The following is a 27011-nucleotide window of genomic DNA, read 5'->3' as shown; positions in this document are numbered from 1 at the left end:
ATATCATCATTTCATATAAAACCCTATGCCAGGGAATGTTTCTTTTTGTGAAAATGCAAAAACACACAACAGTTTAGCTCATGAGATGACTAATTACCCAAATATGTAGGGTAACAGTGAGAGTTTCATCTTTCTCATAATGTTTTAATTATTCTGCATTTAAAATGTAAAACAAGATTTCATTGGTTTTTTATATTCTCGCACACACTCGTGCAGAGCTGAGTCACAACTGTGGACCTGAAGCGTTTGATTTTGACGAGAAAATGGAGTTAAAGTGAAGGTTCATGACTCACTGTGAGAGCTGATGAGGGCGTGGACGACGTGCTGGTGACCGTGGATGGAGGCGAGGTGGAGAGCTGTGTAACCCTGGAAACAACACACAGTATTATGGTCTGCACTCACAATAACACACACTGCAATAATATATTACACAGCAGTGGTACACAACTTATGGCACACGGGCCAAATCTGGCCCCTGGTGGCCCCCAACCATTTTCTAATATACAATAAAAGTGATGGACTCTGTGAATAGTTTTTGTCCTTTTAGTCTCCATAAGGTGTCAGAGACATAAAACTGCATCAAAATAGAGCTTGTTGATCAAAAAAAGAGGCAGAGGAGGATCCCCCACACCCCCGACAGAGGACACAGCTGAGACACTGATGTCCTCAAATACTAAACAAAGTATGAGTCCAGAGAGTCTCTAAAGTCATTTCAAAGTTTAAAGTAATTTGAAAGGTTTACAGTCATTTTACCAGTTAAAAATCATTTTAAAGGTATAAAATCATTTTAAAGAGTTAAAGTCTTTTTAAAGGTATAAAATCATTTTAAAGGGTTAAAGTCATTTTAAAGGGTTAAAGTCTTTTTAAGGGCGTAAAATCATTTTAAAGGGTTAAAGTTGGTTCAAACGATGAAGTCGTGTCTCGGATGAAGCGCGCGGCTGTAGCTCGTTTATCTGACTTATTTCGGTCTTATTTCGGTCGTTTCCGCGTGGACGTGGCGGTGTGTTCGAGGTCAGCGTCAGAAGGTGTCTGTCAGCTACAATAACGCTGACGTCGTCTCCGAGCGTCCGTCAGCCCGTCCGCTGTCGTCGCGGCGCTCTGACAGACTCCCGGCATTTCCGCTCAGCTGTCGACGAGCTCGGCTTCACGAGAGTCTCCGTCATTTGTTCACATTAACACGGCGCGTCCCAGCGGAGCAGCCGCCCGTCATCCTGAGCCGCCGTCAGTGTCGCTCCGCCGTTTGCTCCGCGGTTAAATGACAGTGACGGAGCGGGAGGCGGTTTGAAGTCGCAGCTGATTAAGAGGACGGCTCTGTAGTTTACAGAACGCCGTGCGGTAAACTCTCATCTCAGTGTCGACTTTAAATGTCCCCCGGAGGCCGTTTGATGTGCACAACAGAGAGACGTGCTGTCACAGCGCCACGCCGTCACTGTCCTTCACTCCTGAAGACGTCATCGAGCAAAGACTTCCTGTGCAGGGGACATGAAGACGCCTCTGAGGACGCAGACAGATCGTTTGACATTTGGCTGAAAGGTTGAGCCGCTTTTATGTGTACGGCTGCACTTTGAGCTTCGTATCAGAGGCAAAGGCGGCTGCAGCGGGACGTCTGAGAGCGCAGATCCAGATCCTGATCCAAGATGTCACAGCCGCAGATACATCAGCTGATAGAGACGCTGCGAGGCGGCAAAACGCCCCAAAACCAGCTGAGGAAACAGCAAACAGCCCCGTGTGTGCAGGCCAGGGCAGAAACTCAAGACTTTCTTTTTACAAAGAGACTGCTGTTTTCCCAGCGGGGAAAGGGGCACGGAAAGGTGTCTTTTTAAAGTAAGATCGCAATTTTTCACACAAAATTAGTGCCAAAAGTGGTCGCTTTTTACATAGAAATCCTTGTTTTTCCAGTGGCACAAGTCCCACAGAAAGTGTTTTCTTTTTTAACTAAGATCAGTTTTTTTAGTGGAAAAAGTGCAAAGAAAAGTAGTTGTTTTTCACCAACACGTCACTGTTTTTCCAGCAGGCAGAGTGGCACGAAAAGTGGTGTTTTTTAATAGCTGACATCGCTGTTTTTCGAGCAGAAAGAGTGCAACCAAAAGTGGTTGCTTTTTACCCAGATATCCCTGTTTTCCAGCAGGGAGCGTGGCATGAAAAGCTGTTGTCTTTTAACGGGCGCGGTTAAGTTGCTCACCGTTTTTTTCCCCATGCATTTGGAGGAAACGGCCGCAGTTAGCTCAGAGTTCAAAGGTTAAAATACCTGTGAGAGGTGTGTGAAAGTGATGCCGCTCCAGGTGTTAAAGAGTTAAACCACGTGCTTATCTGCTGTGTACATTTATAAAAGTGCATGAAAATACGACTTACCCCCTTCAGAGACACGCAGGCGTGAGAGAAGACAGAAAACAGAGTGAAGAGCAGAACATCAAACACAGACGCAGCGAAATCATTTCACACCGACGCCACAGGAAACGGTCGTCAGAGCTCCATTTACTGAACGAGCACGATGTCTCTGAGATCTCTGCACCTAAAATGGTTCAGAAACTTACGTGCTGTTGTGGTGACGGGCGGTCGGAGAGGAGGATGAAGAGCAGATTCAATAAAAAAGGGAGAAAAAAATCACATAATTAGAAAATAAAGCAAATGTTCTCATTTCATTCAGTCTTAAAGAGGATTAAAGGTCAAAGGTTCGGATGGAAAATGTATTCTGTGCGTGCGTTTGTTTGCAGATGACACCACATTTTCTGCTATGCATGTTTTATCCAATTCTGAGTTTTTCTGGGTTATTAACAGTTTTGACATGAAAAGATTATAAACAACAATACAGCTGTTCAGAGAGTCAGCAGAGCTGCAGCGTGTCTGCATCGCAGCTATCCCAGCATGCTTTGTGTAGCAAATCAGTCGCTCTCATTTCACCAGGAAAACTCATGTTAGCGTCCCATGCAGGCCCGTACCTGTGTGTAGGATTCTAGGACATTTCCCAGATTTTAGCTGTTTCTAAGATTTTAGGGAAGTTTATAGGATGTTTAGGATTTCAGGGCATTTTTCAGATTTTAGGAAGTTTCTAGGATTTTAAGACATTTCTGGGTTTTATGGTGTGTCTCGATTTTAGGACGGTTCTAAGATTTTAGGACATTTCTGAGGTTTTAGGAAGTTTCTTAGAATTAAGTTTTTTTTAGGATTTTAGAACTTTGTAGGGTATTAAGACATTTCTAGTATTTTAGCATCTTTCTCAGATTTTAGGATTATTTCTAGGATTATCAGATGTCTCTAGGATTTCAGGACATTTCTAGGAATTTGGACATTGTTAGGATTTTGGTACGTTTAATGGAATTTAGGACATGGCTAGTATTTTAGCATGTTTCAGGGATTTCAGGAGATTTTGGTTTGGGTATGCACTGTCGGCTCTCACCAGAGAGTTACAGTGAAATTTTTGTCTCTGAGAAAATATTGGGTTGTAAAGTCTAAGTGACTGTGAATTTAAATAGACAAATTAAGTGTCATTACAACAGATGGGCTGTCAACCAAAACACCAACCAAAATCTGTCTAAAACTGTCAGCTTCTGGTCAGATTTATAACCTTTGTTACTCATTACTTGATCAGTTGATCAAATCATTGATCAAATATGGCCAATTTCAGAGACTTGATTACATGTATAAAAGAAAAGACAAATATAATTTCCAAATGTTGTGTTAAAATGTGTCAGTTTCTAAAAGTCAAGATCAGGATGTAAAATCATGTTTCAAAAGCTCGGCTGCGTAACAAAAGAGCTTAAAGCGTGCACAGTTGAAATCTCTCCTCTTCTGTCTTTTACACTGTTTCGGTGTGAAACAGGAGCGGCGAGCTTCAGGTGAGAATTTAAAGGCGTGCAAAGCTGAGACGAAGCTCTGAAAGCTCTGCGGCGTTCACCGAGAGCCGAGCTCTCCTCCTCCTCTTAATGCCGCTGTATGGATTATTGATTTCTGATTTGCTCGCCGCTCGAGCTGAGGGTCTTTTTATCAGAGCCATTACCTCCTTAACGATTAGAGACAAAAAGTTAATTATGTAATTATGGAGCCAATGAGTGACTTGTCTGCTCTGCTTTGCTCTGGTGGGGCTTAAACATTATCTCCTGCGTGCACATCATCAGCGGCAGCAGCCAGAGGAGATTAACACTCAGAGGCAGCTGCTAAATTGAATTCTCCAGGCCCACGGCCGTCTGGGAAGCCATTAAGTAATCACAACATTGGCCCTCTCGAATCAATCCACTGCACACTGACGCTCTGTGTGTGTGTGTGTGTGTGTGTGTGTGTGTGTGTGTGTGTGTGTGTGTGTGTGTGTGTGTGTGTCAAACGGCATATTTTCACTTCTATCAGAGCAAAAAAAGAAATAAACTGATCTTTAAAATGAACAAAGAGCTGTTGGAGCTTCGGCATAAAGAGCCAGCAGAGTGAAGGTCGGCCTCACTGACAGAGTTCGCACAGATTTCGTCAAAAGTCCAGCTGGGACGGAGCGTCATCAGTTCTGCAGGTTTTTGGTCATAAACTTTTGGACGCTTAATGAAAATCAGAGGATCACCAAAGATTTCGTCACAGTCCATCCAGCAGACGCTGAGACGTTTCCGTGTGAACGCAGAGACGGAGCAGCGAGAGTGAAAACCAGCGTGTGTGTATGTGTGTGTGACGCGAGGATTACGGGGTTAACAATCCTCCTCCGCTGTTTGTTGTGTCGGCAGCCTCTGGCCGGCCGAGGTTAACGCGGTGAGCGGGAGCGGCCGGAGGAGTAATTGGAGGAGAAAGGCCTCATGGGAAGTCCACTGTACGTCACCTCGGGGTTAAACGGGAGCACGAGTGATATAATTGGATAATGAAAAAGCCCCCACAGGCTGTGTGTGTGTGTGTGTGTGTGTGTGTGATGCTGTCACACTAAATTATAAAGCACAGGTTAACATTTTTGGTGTTTTATTTCTTTTTTTTCTGTGTTCCTTATGTTTTGTTCAAATGTTGTCAGCAGTGGTGGAATGTAACTAAGTACATTTACTCAAGTACTGCCAGAGTAAATCTTGTACCTTTACCTGTCTGACAGCTTTACGTCACTCCTGTCCGGTGAAAAGCAGATGTGTGAATGTTAGTGAGTGTTTTTATCGCTGTAAAACTGTATAATCAACCATCTGTGGCGCCATGAAGACGTCTTTTAGGATTTTAGGACATTTCTGATATTTTAAGACATTTGTAGGATTTTAGGACATTTCTTTGAATTTTAGGACATCTGTCGGATTTTGGAACATTTCGAGGAAGATGCTTCCAAATTAGATTATCATCAAGTGAAAGAAGATTTAACTATTCCCTGAAGGCACCCAGCAAACCTCAGCCGAGTCTGAGTGTGTTTACTTTACATTTCTTTACAAAATAAACCAAATCAAAGATGACTGAACGTTTCTGTCCACAGCTGCTGTGTGAAGAGGAGTTCGCTGTCGGATGAAGATGAGCAGCTGCTGGTTTGTCAGATTTGTTACAGACAAAGTGTAAATAAATTAAAACATGAACCTGTGGCAGAAACGTGTGTGTTATCGTCTAAACTAAAGTGGTCGAGCACGTTTCCCTGAAAATGTTGAACTGCTCCTTTAACGGAGGATTTTCGTGTGAAGAGCTGAGGGCAGATCGCAGGATGATGCTGCTGTGTTTGTTTATGCAGCTCAAGTTATTAAAGTGTTTGACGGCTGCTGACTCCAACACACACACACACACACACACACACACACACACACACACACACACACACACACACACACACACACACACACACACACACACACACACACACACACACTGTGCTCACCGATCTGACGTTGACGTCGGCTCCGGCCTGAAGCATCATGTTCACCGCCTCCTGATGGCCCTGCTTGGCTGCCCAGTGAAGCGCCGTCTGAAAACACACACCCACACACACACACACACACACACACACACACACACACACACACACACACACACACACAATGATGTTAGAAGAACACACACAGACACACTCTCTTGTGCACGTACACACCTTCAGCCTGAACACACACACAGTTTACACCCTTCAGCTGGTTATCATACAGCACAGACTGAGGAAGACTCAAATCCTGAAAATTAAAAAATCTGGATTATGTAAAATCCAAAATATGTAAATCTGAAAATATTTTTAAATTCTGAAATCCAGAACGTGTTAAAATCTGGAATATTTTAGAAATGTGGAGCAGAATATTTTAAAAATGTGAAGTGATTTCTTCATTTAACATGAAAAATTAAAACGATTAAAAACTTATTAAAATTGTTGCAGAGAAATGATTGAGAAACTGTCTAATCCTTTATCAGCTTTCCTCCAGTCAAACATCTCTTTTTTTGTGTTAAGTTATTTGTTTCTTCATCTCACGGAAGAATTAATTACTGGGAGTGAATTTATTTGTAAATCTGCAGCAGAGGAGTTTCCTCCTCTCATAGATGCAGCGCAGAAAATAACGTCCAGCTCTGAAGTGAGTTCACGGTTCATTAGTTGAAGCTGCAGCTGCAGACGGACTCACAGACGGCTCTGTAATAACCGCAGCTTTAATTCTGCGCTAAAGAGCCACATTCAAGGACAGTTATCCCATCAGCTCTGTGCTGCGTTCAAACACGTCACTAATCACGCTGCTTAATGTGTGAACAGGTCGACCACACCACGAGCTCGTTTCCTCTTTATTGTCTCCAACATGTGGACGATCTGCTCTGTCAAACAGCTCATATTAAAAATAAAAATTCGCGTCATTAGGATCATTTCAGATACCAGATCATGTGTCCTAAAATAAGCGGAATTCACAAAAGCACGACTTACTTATTCATCATTCGCTCATATTTTTCCACCAACTCTGTTTTACTCCAGTATCCGCTTTTTAAAAATGTTTCTTCTTATATCAATGTATTTTTCTTGTGTCGTGATTTAAACGTGCAATTAAAGTATTGTAAAAATATTTTGCACCTGCAAAATATGGATTTGTACTTTCTGTATTTTCTGAAAATCCCCAAAACATGTAAAAAATAAATTTTAAAAATAGTAAAAAATCTGTGAAGTGCTCAGCAGGTCAGTGAACACATGCTGGTGCTCCTAAAAGAAATGAAATGAAACAAAACTATTGGCACAGTCGAATCATATGTGTGAAATGCTAATCACGTCATTGTGAGTCCAAGTGGACGTTTGTGCCAAATTTGAAGAAATTCCTTCAATGTGTTCTTAAGATAATGAATTCACAAGTACGAGACGAACTGAAATTTGACCTTTGATCAACAATATCTCCTCAGCTTACTGCTGAGTCCAAGAAGATTTTTGTGTCAAGTTTTAAGAAACCTCAAAGTGTATTTGAGATAACAAGGTCACAGTAACCTTTGACCAAATATATCTAGTCAATTCATCATTCATTTAATGTGGATATTTGTGCCAAAGCGAGAGAAATTCCCTCATGGTATTCTTGAGATATTGCGTTCAAAGATGAAGATGAATTAGGTGACCTTTGACAAACAAAAATCTCATCGTTCAGTCCAACTAGACATTTGTGCCAAATTTGAAGAACTTCCCTCATGGTGTTCTTGAGGTATCTCGGTCAGAAGAGCTAGACAGACAAGGTCACAGTGACATTTGACCTGTGACCACCAAACCCTAAAATTTAGATGCTTCCCACACAGAAGATCTCTACAATCAGCGCAGTCGAATCATATGTGTAAAATTCTAATCAGTTCATCGTTGAGTCTAAGTGAATGTTTGTGCCAAATTTGAAGAAATTTCCTCGGGGTGTGCTCGAGATATCATGCTCATGACAATAAGATGAACTAGGTCAGAGTAACCTTGAAATTTGACAAACCAAATCTACTCAGTTTATCATTGAGACCAAGTGGACATTTGTGCTAAATTTGGAAAAAAAAAAAAGGCCTCAAGATGTTCTTGATATAATGTGGATGCAAGGTCACAGTGACCTTTGTCCAAAACAACTGAATCAGTTCATTTTTTGGATAATGGGGACAAAAAGACATCGTTGTTAGTTTCTCTTCCAAACTCTCTGTTGTGATCCCTTCATTGGTTTCTCCACTGTTCATGTGCTTAATTCAGTTTTCATATTTAAGAACATGAAAAACTACAGTCGACCAGCACGGACGTCAACACAACACTTGAGAGCTCGGTGTCAGGATACAACACGTCTGTTTCTGTCAGGAGGGTTCGAATAAGCAGCTTCATCATTTAAAAGGATTGGACTGAATCTACTGGAGGAGACTGTTAAACTCTACTGAGGCTCTACAGACTGAATCCTTTCTAAAGTTAAAAAACAGCACGGAGAAAAAAATAATCAACTTACAAACTGGACGAGTCCCAGAAGAGAAGAGGCCAAAAAAACAAGCATGAGACGTTCTGTCAGAGTGAAGGATCTCAGATCTCAAAGTCAGGCAGAAACATTCGTGGGTGTTTTTCGAACATCTCTGTCTTGTAGGAACATGTGGTTTATTTTAGAATTCACTCCGTCAAAGTCTGAAGAAGCATCACGATTTCATCCAAACTCGTCACGTCGCCGCTTTTCAGCTCTACGATTCTTTCTGCGTCTGCTGATGACGATCCAGGACGCCGAAAACCGACGCCGGGATGTCAACAGAAACACGAAGGCAAGAATTCAGCGAAAGAGGCGCATGGTGGAGAGGGGACACTCGACCTGCTCAGGGGTCACTTCTATAAAAGCTTCAGACCTCAGCTTCAGTCTGCAGCTTCAGACTACAGCTTCAGTCTGCAGCTTCAGACTACAGCTTCAGTCTGCAGCTTCAGACTACAGCTTCAGTCTGCAGCTTCAGACTACAGCTTCAGTCTGCAGCTTCAGTCTGCAGCTTCAGACTTCAGCTTCAGTCTGCAGCTTCAAACTACAGCTTCACATTTCAGCTTCAGTCTGCTGGCTGAGAGATTTCCATGATTATGAAAAGTAGGAACAAACGTGTCACTCTAAGGACTTTTGGACAGTTTGGACTAATGTCCTCCTCCCTCTCCTCCTCCTTCTCTTCTCTCCTCCTCTCTCCTCCCTCTCCTCTCTCTCCTCCTCTCTCCTCCCTCTCCTCTCTCTCCTCCTCTCTCCTCCTCCCTCTCCTCTCTCTCCTCCTCTCTCCTCCTCTCTCTCCTCCCTCTCCTCCTCCCTCTCCTCCTCCCTCTCTTCTCCTCCCTCTCCTCTCTCCTCCTCTCTCTCCTCCCTCTCCTCCTCCCTCTCTTCTCCTCCCTCTCCTCTCTCCTCCTCTCCTCTCTCCTCCTCCCTCTCCTCTCTCCTCCTCTCTCCTCCTCCCTCTCCTCTCTCTCCTCTCTCTCCTCCTCCCTCTCCTCCTCTCTCCTCCTCCCTCTCCTCCTCTCTCCTCCTCTCTCTCCTCCTCTCCTCCTCCCTCCTCCTCCCTCTCCTCTCCCCCCCTCCCCCTCTCCTCTCTTCTCCTCCCTCTCCTCTCTCCTCCTCCCTCTCCTCTCTCCTCTTCTCTTCTCCTCCCCTCCCCTCTCCTCTCTCCTCCTCTCTCCTCCTCACATTGCTGCTGTAAACTGGATCAAACCGGTCGAACGTTGTCTTCTGCTGTTTCCCGCCCGTTTAATTTCGCCGCTCTGATGTTCCTCATTCAGCCAACAACTGAGAGCGTGAAAACCAGCCGCCCGTCGGGGGAGAGACGCCCTGCGGTCTGAGCCAGCGGGTTAATGGAGGTTTATTTTGGCGGTGTCTCTGCGTTGGCGTGCTGATGCAGACTGACCGCCGAGGGGGGGCGGGGTGCTGCCAGGCCGCTTCAGCCGCCAGGCTTTTCATTAGAAGGTGCTAACTGAACCCCGCCTCGCCCGCCGGCCTCTTCCGACCCTCGCTGAGATTATTCAGGCCTCCACCTGTGTCTCTCTCACACACACACACACACACACACACCTAAGCAGCTCTGTTTTCACACGTGACATTTATTATATTTATACAGCAGAGACACTCCGCCTGCTCTGCTTCAGGGGCCACATTTACAGGAGGTCAGAGGCCAATCACAGCAGCCCCATACATGTTTCTAGGATTTTAGGACATTTCTACAATTTTAGTAAAAATTGTAGAGATGTCGGCCATTTGTAGTACTTTAGGACATTTCTATGTTTTTGTTTGTTTATGGGATTTTAGGACTTTTCTCAGATTTTAAAACATTTCTAGGAATGAAGACAGTTGGAGGATTTTTAGGGCATTTGGAGTAGGACTTTGGGACATTTCTTGGATTTATGGAGATTTCTGGGATTTTAGGACGTTTCTAGGATTTTAGGACATTAGTATTTTAGCTGTTTTATGTCTCTGGCACCTTATGGAGACTAAAAGGACAAACAAATCACACTGTCAATCACGTTATTTTTAGTGTGAGTTAGAAAATGGTTTGGGGGGCCAAAGGGGGGCCTGTCAGGGGCCAGATTTGTATCAACGTGCAGCATAAATAAAGTTTTGCCTGCTTGTATTGCTGGTTGTCATGGTGAACTGGTTGACTGAGTAACGGGACAAACACGCCGGCGCTGCGTGTGACACATTCACACATTTGCAAACATGACGTACACCTGTCCGCCGCCGCAGGACGCCGCAGCCTCCATTAAACTGTCCGAGCTCTCGTCCTCCAACAGACCCAGGAGGGGAGCACCGACAGTGACCCGGCACAAACTGGAAACCGCCTCCTAACAGTGGGCGCGGGTGCGGCGGGCATCTGTCGGCCCTTTGGAGGCTGAGGAGCGGCGGGCGGAGCCGGTTAGCGCCGCTCATCTGAGAGCAGCAGGAAAAAGCACATCAAACAGGCGCAAATTTCACTCCTTCCGTTTTGATCAAGCGAAGCATGAAAAGGAGCGTAATACTCTCAAGTGGCGCGAGGGTGAGGCCATTGATGTTGTTATTTCTGCGCGGGGAGGTCCGTGCAGCTCACGGGAGGGGGAGGCGGCGCGTTAGGCGAGGCCATATGGAGGGGTCCTTCAGCAGCAGCGCATGAATAGGGAGCCCACAGTCCCATAATGCCGTGTGAAATTCTGCTTCTGGCGCCGGCGGGGAGTTTTCAAAGCCGGCCTGCAACAGCTCGACCATATGTGCCGGTCTGAACGAGCGTCTCTTTTTATTGGGCGCAGAATCACACTTTGACTCAACAATGAATCTGAAGAACATATGCTGGGACCGGAGCCGAGACGCAGGGAGAGGAAATCAAAGATGGATCCCAAACGCTGCTCCTCCCTCACAGGGGGGAGGCTCGGACTTCACACCCCCCAGCTCACGCCACGTGCTCACCGCCAAACTGTGAAATCGGGAGTTGAAGAGAGAGGAGGTAAAAGCAGAGGGAGGAGACGCACTGACGGATCTCTGGGCTGATTGTGTGATGATCAGTTCCTCCCATCTGCTGCTGCCTCCCTTCAGGCCGCCGCTCCGCTCACACGGTAATGACCATGTAATTACAGCATCATTACACGGCCCCGCCGTCTGCGCCGCGCGCTAATCACCATGAATACTGCTTCCTGCCGCAGCGTCCGACCGCTCATCAGGGACGGATTATCAGACAACGGGCCCCCGGGCACAGACATGGAGGAGGACCCCCAGACCCCTCCTTCATAGCAGCAAGACCCCCAGAGTGAGAGGGACACAAAAAAACCACAGACGGACACAACGAGACAAAAAACCACAGACGGACACAACGAGACAAAAAACCACAGACGGACACAAAAAACACAAAGAGACACAAAAAATAAAGAGACAGAAAACTACCACAGACAGACACAACACGACACAAAAAACATAAAGAGACACAAAAACATAGACACAAAATAACCACAGACAGACACAAGGAGACAAAAAACAACCACAGACAGACACAGAGACACAAAAAACAGAAAGAGACACAAAGAGATTAGAAAAAAACAGAGAGGAAAAAATAACCACAGTAAGAAACAAAGACACATAAAAACCACTAAGAGACACAAAGACACTCAAAACAACCTCAGAGACACAAAGAGACACAAAACAACAACAAAGAGACACCAAGAAACAAAAAGCACCCGCAGATAGACACAACAAGACTTAAAACAACCACACAGAGACACAAAACAACCACAGAGACACAAAGAGACAACTATCAACCTTAGAGACACAAAAGACTTAAAATGAATTTCTGTCATTTTCTTTGTCATGAATAAATAAAGTTTAGAAAAATGACCTGGAAAAAGCTTAAAAATCTAAATAAATTATAATGAAATTTTAAAAAAATGTAAAAATATAATTTTATAGCTTTTTTCCCTACATTTTCCCAAACTGTCTAAAAAGTAATTCTCTAAATCTACTAACGTCTTGCAATATGTGAAACTTTTATTACCAGTGTTTACTGACTTTTTTCCATGTTTTTGAGAGAAATCGCACCTATTTGGGTTCAAAGGTTTTAATGCTTGTAAAGACGCTGAAAGGAGCACAATAAAAGTGATGTCGCTCCAGGTTTTAAAGGGTTCCTTGATAAAATGATCTATTTTAAAAGTGTTAGTTGCAGCCTTTTTTCCAAAAACAAATACCAACAGTCCTCTCAGACAGAGCTCCAGGCCCCGGGGCCCCTCACCCTCTGGGCCCCGAGGACCCCTTCAGCGATCCGTCCATGCTGCTAATATGAGGCTGCCTGCAGACGCCGTGCAGGAGGGAGGAAACAGGACAAAAATAACAGCGGGATGTGGTTGTGTATGTAGGACGGCGTTTAGCGAGGTGTCAGGTGCTCGAGCTGTCAGGCCGTCTGAAGGGACGACTGCACGCCTCGCAGAGCAGTGCCGCCTCTCTGCCGCCGACACACAAACACGCCACAAAATTGGACGTTCGTGTGAATTAACAAACACACACACACACACACACACAGAGCCGTCTTCAAAGCGGCGGCGGCGGTCCGACCTGCGGCTCTGTCAGAGCGCCGTGCACGCAGACAGGCAGCAGACGGAGGTGCGGGAGCTGCTCTGTGTGATGTCAGCGCTCAGCTAATTGAGGCAGAAGTGAGTGTGTTGTTGTTGTGTCGCGGTTGTTTCCGCCGCGCTCACATGATTAGTGTTAACTTACCCCCTTCGTGTACGCCGCCGTTCACATCACACGAGGTCGTCCGTCGAGGAAGAGTCGGAAACACAGAAACAAAGAGAGAACACTTTAATTCCTCCTGACTCCTGCCAGAGCGCCAACCTGCGTGTGTTCAGCTCTCAAACACTTTGATAACCGTGATATTAATATGACGCAGACTCAAAATGAGGCCCCCGAACATTCGAACAGCTGTAGAGTCCTCTCAGCACTTTGGCCCCTTAATGAAAATGTAAGATTATGAGACCAAAAATTAAAGTTTCATAAGTGTGAACTTTCTCACAAGAATTTAAAATGAAATCAGAGACACAAAATGACCGCAATAAGATTCAAACAACCACAATCAGACACAAAACGACAACAAAGAGACAAAATGATCACAAAGAGACGTAAAACTACCACAAAGAGACACAAATCGACCACAAAGAGACTCAAAACAACAAACAGATGCAAGACGGCCACAAAGACACTAAACATGAAAACAAAGAGACTCAAACCGACATTTCTAGGGTTGTTTGTGATTCTGTTTAGGGCTGGGTGATATGGAATAAAGTCTTATCACAATATTTTTTTCATATCAGTCGATATCGATATTTATCACGATATCCATCAAATCAGTATTTCTGTCGAGCTTAAAGGTTCCTCGGTGAGATATGAAGATATCAGGTTCATTTTGGTTTAAATATTTATTTTCTGTCAGACATTGAACATGACAAATATATATGCTTTTTGTGGTTTGTTTTTTGTCCTCATAGTTCACTGACGCAGTGTCATGTGACCATGGTGTGTTTGAGTGTAATAAACATATGATTTATTATTATTTATTAAACTTTCCATCATTATATAAAAATGAAAAGCTCCATCTGAAACAAACTTCAGGTAAATTGAAGCACATTGTGCTGATAATAGACCAACCTCTCCTGACTGCAGGACTCTGACTTCAGCTTCTGTCAAACTTCTGTGCTGTTAATCATTTTACTCAGGAATTAAAAACTTTTGAGGAGCGATGCATCCTGGTGTTTCTAAATAATTCATCCAAAGTCTGATTAAAGCTGAAACTAACACAAAGTCGTCTGTAGAGTCTAAAGAAGTCACTTTCACCTCTGCAGATGTGTCTGTTTCAGACACTTTGGTGCTGTGAGGAGAAGCTGCGCTCTGTTTGTCTGTCTCACTGCGCTGCTGTCGGACCATCGGCTGTTTGATCCGCCATGATGAAATGCTGTGGCTGTCAAACACTCAGCTGTTCTACAGTCAAAGTCCTTCACTGCATTTGGTTCTCCGCGTCTCTATTCTTATTATCATTGGCTGTTCGTGTTGTCTGTCAGAACACGGCTGGAATGAGTTCTATCGATATTCTATCGACTACGTCTCATATTTCAGTCGAGGAAAAATTATATCCCAGTTGATATTATTATTGTTTTATTGCCGATCCCTAATTCTGGGCGTTAAAAAAAAAACAACAACTGACCTGCAAATGATTATATAAATAATAAATAAATAAACAATAATAACAATAGACGTCATGTTTTACTTACAGAGACGAAATCCTGACGAGAGCAGAGAAGCAGCAGAGTGAAACATGTTTAAAAAAGCTGACTGGAAACGTACTGACTGAGTGATCGATGATCCTCGTCTGTGTTTGTAAATGTCAGCAGGTGTCTTGTCTTATTTTTATTTATTTACTTTTTTGGAATGTAAAAATCCCTGGAGAAGAGCAGTGTCTGATGCACGAATCATATTCCTGCTGTATTTGTATCTTTAACCATAACTGCTAAGTTTGTGTATATTTGCTGACAATCTGTGCAAACTGAGCCCTCTCAATAAATGCTTCAAACCTAAAAGCAAAAAAAAAATGCAGTTTTCCAAAATATGGCTTTTTTCAAGTTGCCTGAGATACCACCTCACCTTTTTTTTTTTTTTCCGAAATTGACGTGTTTCCATTAGGCTTATTTTACATCTACAATTTCAATTTGCACAATTTGAGGGGTTAATGGAAACAGCCTTGTGATGTAAGTGGTTTTGGGAGTTGCAGATGTACCTTCTTGAGCACGAGGCCGGGCTCCTGAGCGAGCAGCTGGCGCTGAGCGGCCACGTTCCCCAGAGCGCAGCTCCTCAACCAGAGCTTCTCCAGAGGATCCAGCTGCACCCTGTGGAACAGAGACTGGAGGGGGAGGGAGGTGAGGAGGGGGAGGGAGGTGAGGAGGGGGAGGGAGGTGAGCTCCAGCAGGTACCTGTTTGAAGTTTTGAGTCCTTCACGGGTTTCTGTGGGAAACTCGGGGCCGCTGAGTTGGACAGAAAAGTGATTTTCCACAACGTGATGATGTCAGAACTTCTTGAGTTGCGGCCTTAAAAAACATGTTTTATGAGGTCACAGTGACCTTGACCTTTGACCTTTGACCGCCAGATTCTAATCAGTTCATTCTTGAGTCCAAATGGACGTTTGTGCCAAATTTGAAGAAATCCCCCCGAAATGTTCATGAGATATCGCTTTCACAAGAATTAGAAAATACGTTCGCAAAAGAAAAGAAAAGAAGAAAATTCCCACCTTTGTTATGTTTGGGATTAAAAGCAAACCGAAGACTGACCGTTTCAGTTTGGCTTTTAATTGAGTTTTACATATTTATTTATTCATTTATTGACTATTTACTTATACATTTTTAGCATGTTTTACTAGATGCTACATTATTTTATTATTTTTCATATTTTTATCTATTATTTGTTATGTGATCCTTTTATTTACCGTTTTATCAACTATTAAGAGTATTTTATTTATTCTTTTTTTATTTATTTGTTTTTGTTTTTTTATTGTGTAAAAAAGGTGCTGTATATAGATAAAGTCTGATTGGTTGATATGAACTCTTGAAACTTTGGTGATGAACAAATAAATGAAAACAACCTAAACGCTGTCACATGTCGATGCACATTAAAGCTGCGTTACGTCGTCAGCTGCAGACAATAAATTCACATTAATGTCGTTTTTTCCCAAAACTTTCAATGACTTTAGCTAGTTCCATGACTTTTCCAGGTTTTCCATGACCGTGGGAACCCTGTGTGAGTGTTTGCTGTGCACGTTGTGTGTTTTGATTTGAATCCTTCGTCCACCACAGAGAAACAAACAACAAACCGTCCGGGTCGCGTGTTTGGTGCTCAAAAATAGATCTGCAGTATTCAGTCATGTGTCGGTATTTTCCACCACAGACGGCGTCCTCGTTGCCCTCTAGCCGTGGCGGGGGCCGCGGTACGGCGGGGCGGGGGTCCTGCTGCCATTAGTGGTGTTTATTGGGCAGCAGGACGCTGTGAAGCACCAGCAGGCCTTTAATCAGAGGCCTGCCGGGCCGTCAGTCCGCACCGTCCACCTGATACACCTGCATGTTAATTACACACAGAGGGAGGCTGTCCTTCAGAGCCCGGACAGGGACAGAGTGTGTCCTCACAGAGACAGAGACACCGCAGGAGACACACTCTGTTAGAGCTCCACACACTGAAACTGCCTCCACCTGATACTCTTACAGATGAAATTATTTCATCTGTGATGTATTGTTGTTATTATTATTATTATTATTTAGTTACAGCGAAGCACCGAGCTCTCCGGAATAAAGATGATTAACTTTATCAAATTAAAACATTTCTATTTATTACTGTATATATGTGTGTATGTATGAACATAAATCTGCAGTTATTTTTTGATGATCAATTTATTATTTAAATCAAGAAAATGCTTGCAGGTTTTCGTTGTCTCTCACATTAATCTTAATCTCTCTGCAGAATTCATGCACATTTTGACCTTGGCATTTCCAGGACTTTTCCAGGACTTTTCCAGGACAAAAAGGAATAGCTGACAATTATACTTTTTGTTTGTTTGTTTGTTTAAATGTTCGTTTGTGTTGATTTTTGGTGACTTTAAAAGAAGAATTTCTGGCAATGATTTTTCTTTAAAATTGTTTGGCAAATTTTAAACAATTATGGAAATTTTTGTCCTTTAAAAACTTTTTTTGGCTTTTTTTTCTTTAACATTTTTGGTATTTTTTTAAAATTAGAAATTATTTTTCTTTAAATAAAATGTCCTTTAAAATGTTTGGCAATTTTTTTTTCTTTAATCAGTTTTGATGAATTTGGTGAACATCTTTTTTTATATATTTGTTGATATTTGAAGAAAATATGTTTTGCTTTGGATTTCCTATTTGTGACAGTCCTTCTGACTTTTCCAAAACTTTCAGGCTAAGTTTAGTTTTCCAAAACTTTTCCAGGACTGCAAATTGCTGTTTGCAAATTCCTCGACTTTTCCTGTAATAACAATAGTAATAAACGGTTGCAGGCGGACAAACTGTGTATTAATATAAATAAATGCCTCGTTTTAAAAACTAAAACCATCAGCTCCAGCTGGAAGCAGAGTTTCCTGCTGCTTCCAGTCAGAGAGTCGAGGGACGCCGTCACAGCCAATAAGCAGCCGGCGCCGCGTCCTGTCAGGCAGGAGGACGCCAGTGATTATGGGATATCGCCATGGGAACAGTGTGTGTGTGTGTGTGTGTGTGTGTGTGTGTGTGTGTGTATCTGTTTCAATGCAGTTTGTGTGGATGGCTCTCTGCTGTTCAACAAACACAGCAGGACCGCAGGAGAGAGAGACACACACACACACACACACACAGAGTTTATGTTTCTGGTTTAGTCGTATTATTTCGGGGGTGAACTCACCATGACAGAGGATGCAGCGACGCTGCGGCTGTCGTCTTCCTCGCTCTGAAACACACACACAAACATCGCTGAACATTAATAACTTCCTGATACTTAAGTTAGGAAGTTTCCATGGTAACAACAAATCAAACAGCAAAATCTATTCAAACATGTTGAAGGAAAGTTAAATCATTCACTCAACATCTCAGTGAAAACAGCGCTGGAAAGTACATAAATACATTTGTTCAATTTTAATATTTTAACTTTATTGTCAAGGTATTTTAACTTTATTATTCTGATTTCATCTTTAAACTATTTACCTGTATTCTCAAAATGTTTTTATTTCATTCCCAAAGTATTTACTTTTTTTCTTTAAATATTCCGACTATTCTCAAAATATTTTGACTTTATTATCAAAGTATTATAACGTCTTTCTTGAAATAAAGTGTTTTTCCTGTAAATCCAATGACGTTTCTCTCCAAATATTAGATATTTCATATTTTTTATTTTCTAATATTCTGACTTTGTTCTCTAATAATCTGCCGTTTGCTGCTCTACCTGCGCAGTTCATCACCTGCACGCCTCGTTTGTCTCGGCTGAAGCTGAAAATAGAGCAAATGAATGAAAGTGACTGAGATCAGCTGTAATAAACGTTCCTGCAGAGTGTGTGTGTGTGTGTGTGTGTGTGTGTGTGTGTGTACAGGAGGATTCATGCATTAATAATCATCTTTGGGATAATTGAGCGCAGAAACTCTCTTGTTGTGTAATTGTTTGCAGAGTGAGTGGTTATATAAGACGCTGCAGACGCAGAGTGAACCTCCCCGAAGGACTGATACGAGCTCAAATCTAACGAATCCATTAAATCCCTAAAAAGACGGTTACAAGTCTCAAAGGCTCCTAAAACGCAGCTGAGAGAGGATGAGGCCGCTTTCATCTCTCAACCTGACATCTTTATTTACCGTCTCCCGTCAGCGTGGCAGATTGGAGAGGTCTCCTCTCCACGTGTTAATGAGCGCCGCGCCATTATCTCATTTATTCTTTCATTCTCTGCACATGAATAAATCTCTTTCATCTTTCCTTTTTCACTCATTGTCTCACTGATTTGCTCCTTTTCAAGCTCGTTTCAGTTCTCCGTTTGCTGTTTTTCATTGATTTCTCTCAGCAGCAGGAAGCTCAGGTACAGTCGTTCGCACGTGAGAGCGTCTCAGAGAGGACTGTGGGAATTAAAAAAAAAAACAAAAACAAATCGGGCTCGGTTTCCCCTGACGACTCAAAATATAATTTTTTAACTTAATCCTTAAAATATTATGACTTTATTCTAAGAAAAAGTTCCCATTATTTTCTCAAAATAGCCAGACTTTATCTTGAAAATATTCCAACTTTATTCTCAAAATATTCTTACTTTATCTTCAAAATATTTCAACATTATTCTCAAAATATTTCAACTTAAAGTTTCATAACACAGAATAAAATATAAAAAAACACAAACGGCTCCACGTCAGGTGACACAAACTCTAAGCATGATGGGTAATAATGGTTGAACAGCAGGCAGAGACTCCTGGTGTTTTGATGGACGTTTACAGACGGCGTGAAGCTCAGAGACCAGAGCCGCTCTGACGGGGAGGAGGGAGCTGGAGTCCCAGGAGGAGGAGGAGGAGGAGGAGGAGGAGGAGGAGGGAGATGCTCATTAGTAATCTAACAACACAAACACCGCTTGTTTCTGTAAATGATGGCGGCGCTGCAGAGGTGAATTAAAGGTGAGAAAACAGAGAAATGTGTAAACAGATGCTCGCTGCTCGTGTGTTTATCATTTGTGTTTGCGCAGAGTTTATTCGTTTAGTTTAACCCTTTGAAACTCCAGCAAAATGGCTTGATTTCTTTAAAAACATCAGCGTGAAATTAGTAAAAAGTGATTTGTATATATTTATATATATTAGGGCTGCAAATAGGAAGCACTTTCCTTAATCGATTAATCGCTAAAATTAATGATCAATAAAAGGTTACTTGAAAAAAACATAAAAACTTTGCTTATTTCAAACCAAAACCTGTTTTGTCCTCAGTGGAAGCTCACAGCAACATATTGCTCATAGTTTGACAGCATTTTCTTTGCCTATCAATAATCGATTCAATGTCATGTGTTTCATTAAATTCTTAATGACCGATTAATCGATCATCAACTGATTGATTGATTGAACTTTTCCAGGATCTGACCTGGATAGCTAAAACGTTAGCTAAAAAGTTTTTAAACAAAATATAATCACAAAAACTTGAAAGAACATTATTGTTATTTATACATTTATTAATACAACAGTTATTTCCGACCAAGCAGTTTGATTGATCGAGAGGCGCTCCATGAGTGCTGATATACAGCACAACATCACTGAGACTGTTAACTCTTCATGTATTACTCCGCTTCACGGTTCGATGCGCTGATCAAACTAACTGGTGTGAATCTCAAAGTGTCCGTTAACAGACTCTGATTTCACTGAAAACACGGAGATAAATGTCGGTGACGCTCAGCAGACCGAGCTAACGCAGCTTAGCCGGCAGTCTGCGGGAAGTGTTTATGTGTTGCTAGGCAACAGCTGTCACGTCCAGGCTGAGGAACTATTTGTGTCGGCGGAGCCAAAAAAATCATTAAATAGGCAAACAAATCATAATCTGACGTCTCTTGTTACTATTAACGAATAAAAGAGGCTCGTAGACTGTTATGTAACAGTAATATCACAGCAGAGGGAGTGACGTTACGCTGTATATCATCACGGCTGTGATTTGGTCGTAGGCACGAGGCCACAGGCTTAGTTATTTATTAAATTACTATTATTATTTATGTATTTATTTGTATTATCTCGGTGGTAAAAGCGCTCCTCTGTCTGTCTCCCCCTCCCAACCCCCCCCGAAGCCTCTCGGAGCTCCAGAAAACAGCATCAACATAATAAAATCAGCTGGTTCAGTGTGGAGGAGAAGTGAACGGGCTCCTGTTTCTCCCCCGCCCTCCGACCGTTAGCATAACAAAAGCCTTTTCCAGCCACTTCCACTCCTCCGTCTATTCATCCTGTCAAAACAGTGCCTCCCCCTCCTCCCCCAGAGACCCTCTGACAGCCCCCGCCTCTCATCACCATTTAGGAGCGGCCCTTTGTGTGCCAATTGCCCGTCCTAATTGGTGGCGTTTACAAGCTGCGCCGTCAAACTGGCCAGCGGCGAAATCCTGCAGAGTGAAGAGAGACAGAGAGAGGTGGAGGGTCTAAAGCAGGGACACTCAACTGACGACCCGAGGGCCAAATCTGGCCCCTGATAGGACCCCTGGTGGCCCCCCAACCAGTTTTTAATTAACAATAAAAATAAAGTGATGGACACTGTGAATAGTTTTTGTCCTTTTAGTCTCCATAAGGTGTCAGAGACATAAAACAGCATCAAAATAGAGCTTGTTGATCAAAAAAAGAGCCAGAGGAGGATCCCCCACACCCCCGACAGAGGACACAGCTGAGACACTGATGTCCTAAAATTTTAAAAAATGTCCTAACATCTTATAAACATCCAAAGACTCTAGAAATGTCCTAAAATCCAAGAAAAGCCCTTTCATATTAGAAACATCCTAAAATACTGGAAACGTCCTAAAAGTTTAGAAAATTTCCTAAAATCTTACAAACCTCCGAAGGTTTTAGCAAGGTCCTTAAATCCTAGAAAGGCCCAAAAATCCTTGAATGTCCTAACATCAAAGAATCATCCTCAAATCCAAGAAATGTCCTAAAATCCAAGAAATGTCCTAAAATCCTACTATCGGCCTCAAGGTCCTAAAAACTTCCTAAAACCTGAAGTTTCCTAAAATCCGGGAATGACCTATCATCATAGAAATGTCCTAAAATTTTGGCAAGGTCCTAAAATCCTGAAAACCTCCCAAAATCCAAGAAACACATGTGGGGCTCCTGCTAGTGGCCCCTGGCCTGCTGTCATTTGTAAAAGTGGCCCCTGAGCCGAGCAGCTTTTGTCCCTGCTTTTCAGGACGCTCAGAGGACAGACGAGACGCACCATTAAAATTAGAAGAAGAAGACAGTGAACGACACCAGCTGACATTTTGGTTTTGGTTGAGTTAACCCTTTAAATCTCGGCTGTCGTCTGTTTGTTTGTGTTTTTCACATCAACAGGAAATAAAACAAACTCGTGTTATTGTTTGTCTCTGTAACTTCCTGCTGGAACTTAAAAAAAGACTAAATCACGTCTTCTGCGCCGCCTTGTCTCTCCGTGTCTCGGCGTGTCTGATGAAGGTTATTAACGACATTAAAGAGACGGAAACTCGCCTCTGAAGAATCAACGACAGGAAAAGAAAAGATATCAATCCTCGCGGGGTTAACGCACAAACGCTGCAGCGGCACGGAGACTAAAGACGCCTGAAATCAATTAATGAAGATAAAATAATACAGTTAAGAAATTAGAGGGCTGATATTTAAAAGCTTTTGTAACTTATTAGAGGTTTTAAGCACAAAGCTGCTGTCTGAAGCCCTCACTGCATCGTTCTCTGCTTTAAGCTGTTTATTATATTTAACGAACGTCCCAAAAATTATTTCACTTGATTTGTAGAAAGACAGAGAAACTTGCATTACTTCTAAAAACTGCAGATTGTTGATGAAAATATTATAAAACAATAAAATAAAAATAAAGTTTGATTTAAATTCAGCTGCGACATTAAAGCGACGAACAAATAAATGCATCAATAATTATCATCCAGTAATATAATATATCAATTATTCTGCATCATAAGTAATTTTACTTTTGGTACTTTGAAACCTGAAAAAATCTGATTTCCTTCAAAAATATGTGAAGAAAGCAATGAGAAGAAATGACACAAACCTTCGTACGAAGTTAGTCAAAAAAAGTCAAGAAAATTACGAGAAAATCGGTTCATTTTCTTTCATAATTTTTTTCCTACTTATTTTAAGGTAAGTTTCTTGTAATTTTTTGCTGATTTCTGGCTAATTTTTGGGCAAATTCTGGCTAAGATGGTTGATGCCTTCTTCCATTTTTTTTGTTAGATTAAAAAAAAAACTCTTTTTAAGTAATTTTCCCTCTTTCCTACTTATCTTTAGGTAATTTTCTTGTAACTTTTTTGCTAATTTCAGGCTCATTTTTGGGCCATTTCTGGTTAAGATGCTCATTGCCTTTTTCCCATGATTTTGACTATTTTTTTAATGTGTTTTGTTGGTTTTTTTGTTTGTTTGCTTGTTTTTACTATTTTGGGGGATTATTTCTGTAAATTTTCTTTTTCAATTTTCCATTTTTTTCCAGCTTATTTTTAGGTAATTTTCTTGTAACTTTTTGCTAATTTCTGTCTCATTTTTTTCAGTTATTTCTGCTGAAGATGCTCATTGCCTTTGTGCCATGTTTTTGAAAGAAATCCAGCCAGTTTGCACAGGTTTTTATGGGTTAAGAGTCTCGAGTTAGTCGTCTGCGGCGTTTCCACAGAGAGCTCCTGCAGCCAGAGATGATTTATTATTAAAACGAGGCAGAAACCCACGAGGGCGGGACTTCCCCTTTAATTACAGCAGCCTGCAGTCACGAGTCGGCACGTCTGTCTGAAAATTAAACAGTCCAGTGAGACGGACAGAAACGTATTAAACACAGCGATGAAGTGCGCTTCACTGACGTGTGACTAAGCTTCATTACTGCGAGGAACTCCTTAATCCCACTCAGCGCCGAGCCATGAAGGCGGCACTTTCACTGATCGGTTATTATGTCGGCAGAAATCATATTGTGACGCGCATACGTGTGAAATCCAGCCGTGTGTGTTTCTGTGTGTGTGAGGCCGACTGACGCCGAGAAAAACAAACTTTATTTGGATGCTCTGAACACAACATGCAGGCGCTTGGTACAGGCTCGAACACAGACGCTGATTTTAGGAGCTTTCTGCTATAATACTGAAGGTTTCTAAGATTTTATATTTCACGGAGTTTAGGACCTTTTTAGGATTGAAGGATGTTTCTAACATTTTAGGACATTTCTAGGATTTTAAAACATTTCACAGATGTTCAAACTTTTCTCAGATTTTAAGACGTTTCTAGAATTTTAGAGGGTTTCAAGGATTTTAGGACATTTCTGAGACTTAAGGATGTTTCTAAGATTTTCAGCATTTCTCAGATTTTAGGATGTTTCTGATAGTTTAGGACATTTCTGGGGTTATAAGATATTTCAGAATTTTCTGAAACATTTATCAGGTTTTTAAGACATTTATCAGGTTTTTAAGACATTTCAAGGATTTGAGTACATTTCTGTGATTTTAGGACATCAGTGTCTCAGCTGTGTCCTCTGTCGGGGGTGTGGGGGATCCTCCTCTGGCCTTATGGAGACTAAAAGGACAAAAACTATTCACAGAGTCAATCACTTTATTTTTATTGTACAGTAGAGAATGTTTGGGGGCCACCAGGGGCCCTATCAGGGGCCAGATTTGGCCCTGGGGCCGTCAGCTGAGTATCCCTGCTGTAGTGTGTGTAGTGCTGTGTGTAGTTTAGGTGGTGGCGTGCATGTCGTGTCCAGTGTAACCGGTGTGAAAGGTGCCGTGCACATAAACGGCGTCCTCTGATGACGGAGAGAAAAACAGCGCTGAGTGGAGCTCTGCAGCTTCTCTGCTGATGTAACTAATAAAACTCTCGCACACATTAACATATTAATTGAGATTTTTCCGGCGCTCCTGTTTTTCTGATGGATGCATTCAGACGAGTCTTTGAGTCAGAGAGCGCCGAGCGATGAGCGCCGCCCGTCTCACCTCGGACCCTTCGGTTTGTCTAATCTGCCCTCTCATTCACCGCCGCCGCCGTCTGATTGTTCCAGAAATGAAAAAGCCATTTTGGATCGGGCGGCGCTCTGAAAGGAGTCGCCTGTTCGGCGGCGTGGCCCTCGTTGTCGGAGCCTCTGAGGGGTCAGCGGAGGTCAAAGGAATTATGATTACGCCGCAGCCTCGGCGCTCGTTCGCAGGGCTCCATATTCCCCCGCTGACCCCTCCACAAAGAGGCTGCTGATGGGAGACGATCGCTCCCGGAGGAACTCGAGCGTTTTGTTAAGAGGAGAGTTTGGCTGTTGTTCAGTTCAGGAGGTTCATCTCGACAAGATGGAGGTCCTCGCTTTGATTTCTGCCGTTTCTTTTTCACAGAGCTTCAACGACTCGCCACGAGATTTTCCACGAGATCCGCCACGAGATTTGCCACGAGATTCGCCACGAGATGTGGGTGAAAACATTGGCAGCAGAGACGTGACACGACACACACTCTAAATATTCACGGTCAATAAAACAGCCATTAAATATCGAAGGACGGATTTTCTTTGTCTGAAAACGTATTCACAATAATCCTGATATCCTAAATGACACGAAAGTTTTCGGCCTGCAGCGTCCAATCGAAGGACAGCAGGACGTTTTGGGACGAACTGAACACGTGACTCTCTTGGTGTGTCTTCCTGTCACTCACCGTCCTGGAGACCAGAGACAAAGAGTCGCTCCTCAGAGACAGGAGGTCGGAGCAGGCCATGTCCCCTCCATCGCTGCTGGAGCTCAGACTGGGATCTGTGGGGGTCACTGGGATCACCAGGTCTGCAGGTCTCTCTGCTGGTTCCACTGGAGTCCCTGCTGGTCTCACCGGGACAGCCGACGCTGACCGCAGAGACTGAAAACACACCACAAAAAAACATCAAACCCAGTCATGACTAGAACATTTACACTGGTGATGCTCAAATCTGGCCCCTGATAGGGCCCCTGGTGGCCCCCCAATCATTTTCTAATGCACAATAAAAATACAGTGTTTGACTCTGAGAATAGTTTTTGTCCCCCACACCCCCGACAGAGGACACAGCTGAGACACTGATGTCCTAAAATCACAGAGATGTCGTCAAGTCATAGAACTGTCCAAAAATCTTAGGAATGTCTTAAAAACCTGAGAAATATCTCAAAATCCGAGACATCTTAAAATCCCGGAAATGTGCTGCACCATAAAAACTGGAATGATCGTAGCTTTTGAAATGTCATTTTGAGGAGTTTTAATGCTCCAGTTTCAGAGTAGGTGCTGTCCAGCACAAGGATTTTAGGACATCAGTGTCTCAGCTGTGTCCTCTGTCGGGGGTGTGGGGGATCCTCCTCTGCCTCTTTTTTTGATCAACAAGCTCTATGTTGATGCTGTTTTATGTCTCTGACACCTTATGGAGACTAAAAGGACAAAAACTATTCACAGAGTCAATCACTTTATTTTTAGTGTACAGTAGAAAATGGTTGGGGGGCCACCAGGGGCCCTATCAGGGGCCAGATTTGGCCCACGGGCCGTCCAGTGATATGACCGCAGCACTGATCTTCCAGGTCATTTTAAACGTGATAGAGCGCTGTATCCAGGCCTCTGTACACATCTATGAGCGGGGCCCCGCGCAGGAACAGACCGAATACCAACAGAGTGAACCACCAACACTCATCATTTCCAATCATCGGCGGCGTCCCTCAAACGGCTCCGAGGTGCCGCCGCATTAGCACATGAGAGAGTGTTTACAAAACAAAATGTCCGCCTGCCTCCCCGAAATCTGCGATCATCTTCACACGCGGCGACCACGACGAGGCGGCCGCTGTCGGCCTGTTGACTACAATTACCAGCAGACAGGAGCGGCAGCAGTTTAATCTCCCGGAGACGACGCTGTCCTCTAAATGTTTGGGACAGGAGTCCCACGAGAGCTCATTATGCATCTGCAGTCAGAGGAAACACGTCACCGCTCTCACTCCGATTCCCGCTAATTATTTCAGCATCACGCTCACCGTAAACGCCAACGACACCAGCCTGCACCGCACAGCCGCTTCCTGCCAGGCTTTTAACTCAGACCTGATCAGCGTACGCAGGTTTACAGCTTTACACTCTTTCACTGGTTCAGGACACACACACACACACACACACACACACACACACACACACACACACACACACACACACACACACACACACAGAGTTCATGTCCACATGTAAGTTCAGACTGCAGCGTGCCGAGCTCTCGGTGCATTGTGGTCTGACGAGTCCACGTTTTGTTGGAAATCATGGATGTCGTGTCTTCTGCGCTAAAGAGGAAAAAGACCATCAAGAAAACATTTTAGCAATTCTTTTCGAGAAAGTTTTTTGCTGATTCTTTTTATTTTCCATACTTTTTTTTTTTTTTGCCAATTTCTGAAGAAAAATGCTGCGGGTTTGGAAGGTATGCTTTCTAAAAAAAATTAAAACAATAAAAGCATTTTTTTTTAAACTTCTAACTTTTATTTGTCTTTTTTTT

The 27011-nt window shown here is 43.0% G+C and overlaps 1 protein-coding gene and 1 long non-coding RNA gene across 2 annotated transcripts in view; both read right to left on the bottom strand.

Moving 5' to 3' along the window:
• The window catches only part of LOC121966423 (uncharacterized), a 65505-nt gene that overhangs the window by 7520 nt on the left and 30974 nt on the right, over nucleotides 1-27011 (bottom strand). Inside the window, exons 5-11 of the mRNA XM_088079453.1 lie at nucleotides 25187-25381; nucleotides 17754-17798; nucleotides 15100-15222; nucleotides 14597-14608; nucleotides 5804-5890; nucleotides 2353-2430; nucleotides 294-366 (exon numbers count right to left, since the gene is read on the bottom strand). Of these exons, the coding sequence (XP_087935579.1) occupies nucleotides 294-366; nucleotides 2353-2430; nucleotides 5804-5890; nucleotides 14597-14608; nucleotides 15100-15222; nucleotides 17754-17798; nucleotides 25187-25381 (613 nt within the window). The remainder of the gene's footprint in view (nucleotides 1-293; nucleotides 367-2352; nucleotides 2431-5803; nucleotides 5891-14596; nucleotides 14609-15099; nucleotides 15223-17753; nucleotides 17799-25186; nucleotides 25382-27011) is intronic.
• LOC148189069 (uncharacterized) lies at nucleotides 9906-13483 on the bottom strand. The gene is made up of 2 exons (XR_015776916.1): nucleotides 13050-13483; nucleotides 9906-11571 (listed from the first exon to the last, which is right to left on the bottom strand). It is a non-coding gene; the product is annotated as an uncharacterized LOC148189069 (long non-coding RNA).

The sequence above is a fragment of the Plectropomus leopardus genome, chromosome 7 (assembly GCF_026936395.1).
Source record: "Plectropomus leopardus strain MGB_pleo_1.0 chromosome 7, ASM2693639v1, whole genome shotgun sequence".
NCBI classification, from domain to species: Eukaryota; Metazoa; Chordata; class Actinopteri; order Perciformes; family Serranidae; genus Plectropomus; species Plectropomus leopardus.
This window is presented reverse-complemented; position numbering and strand designations above follow the sequence as displayed.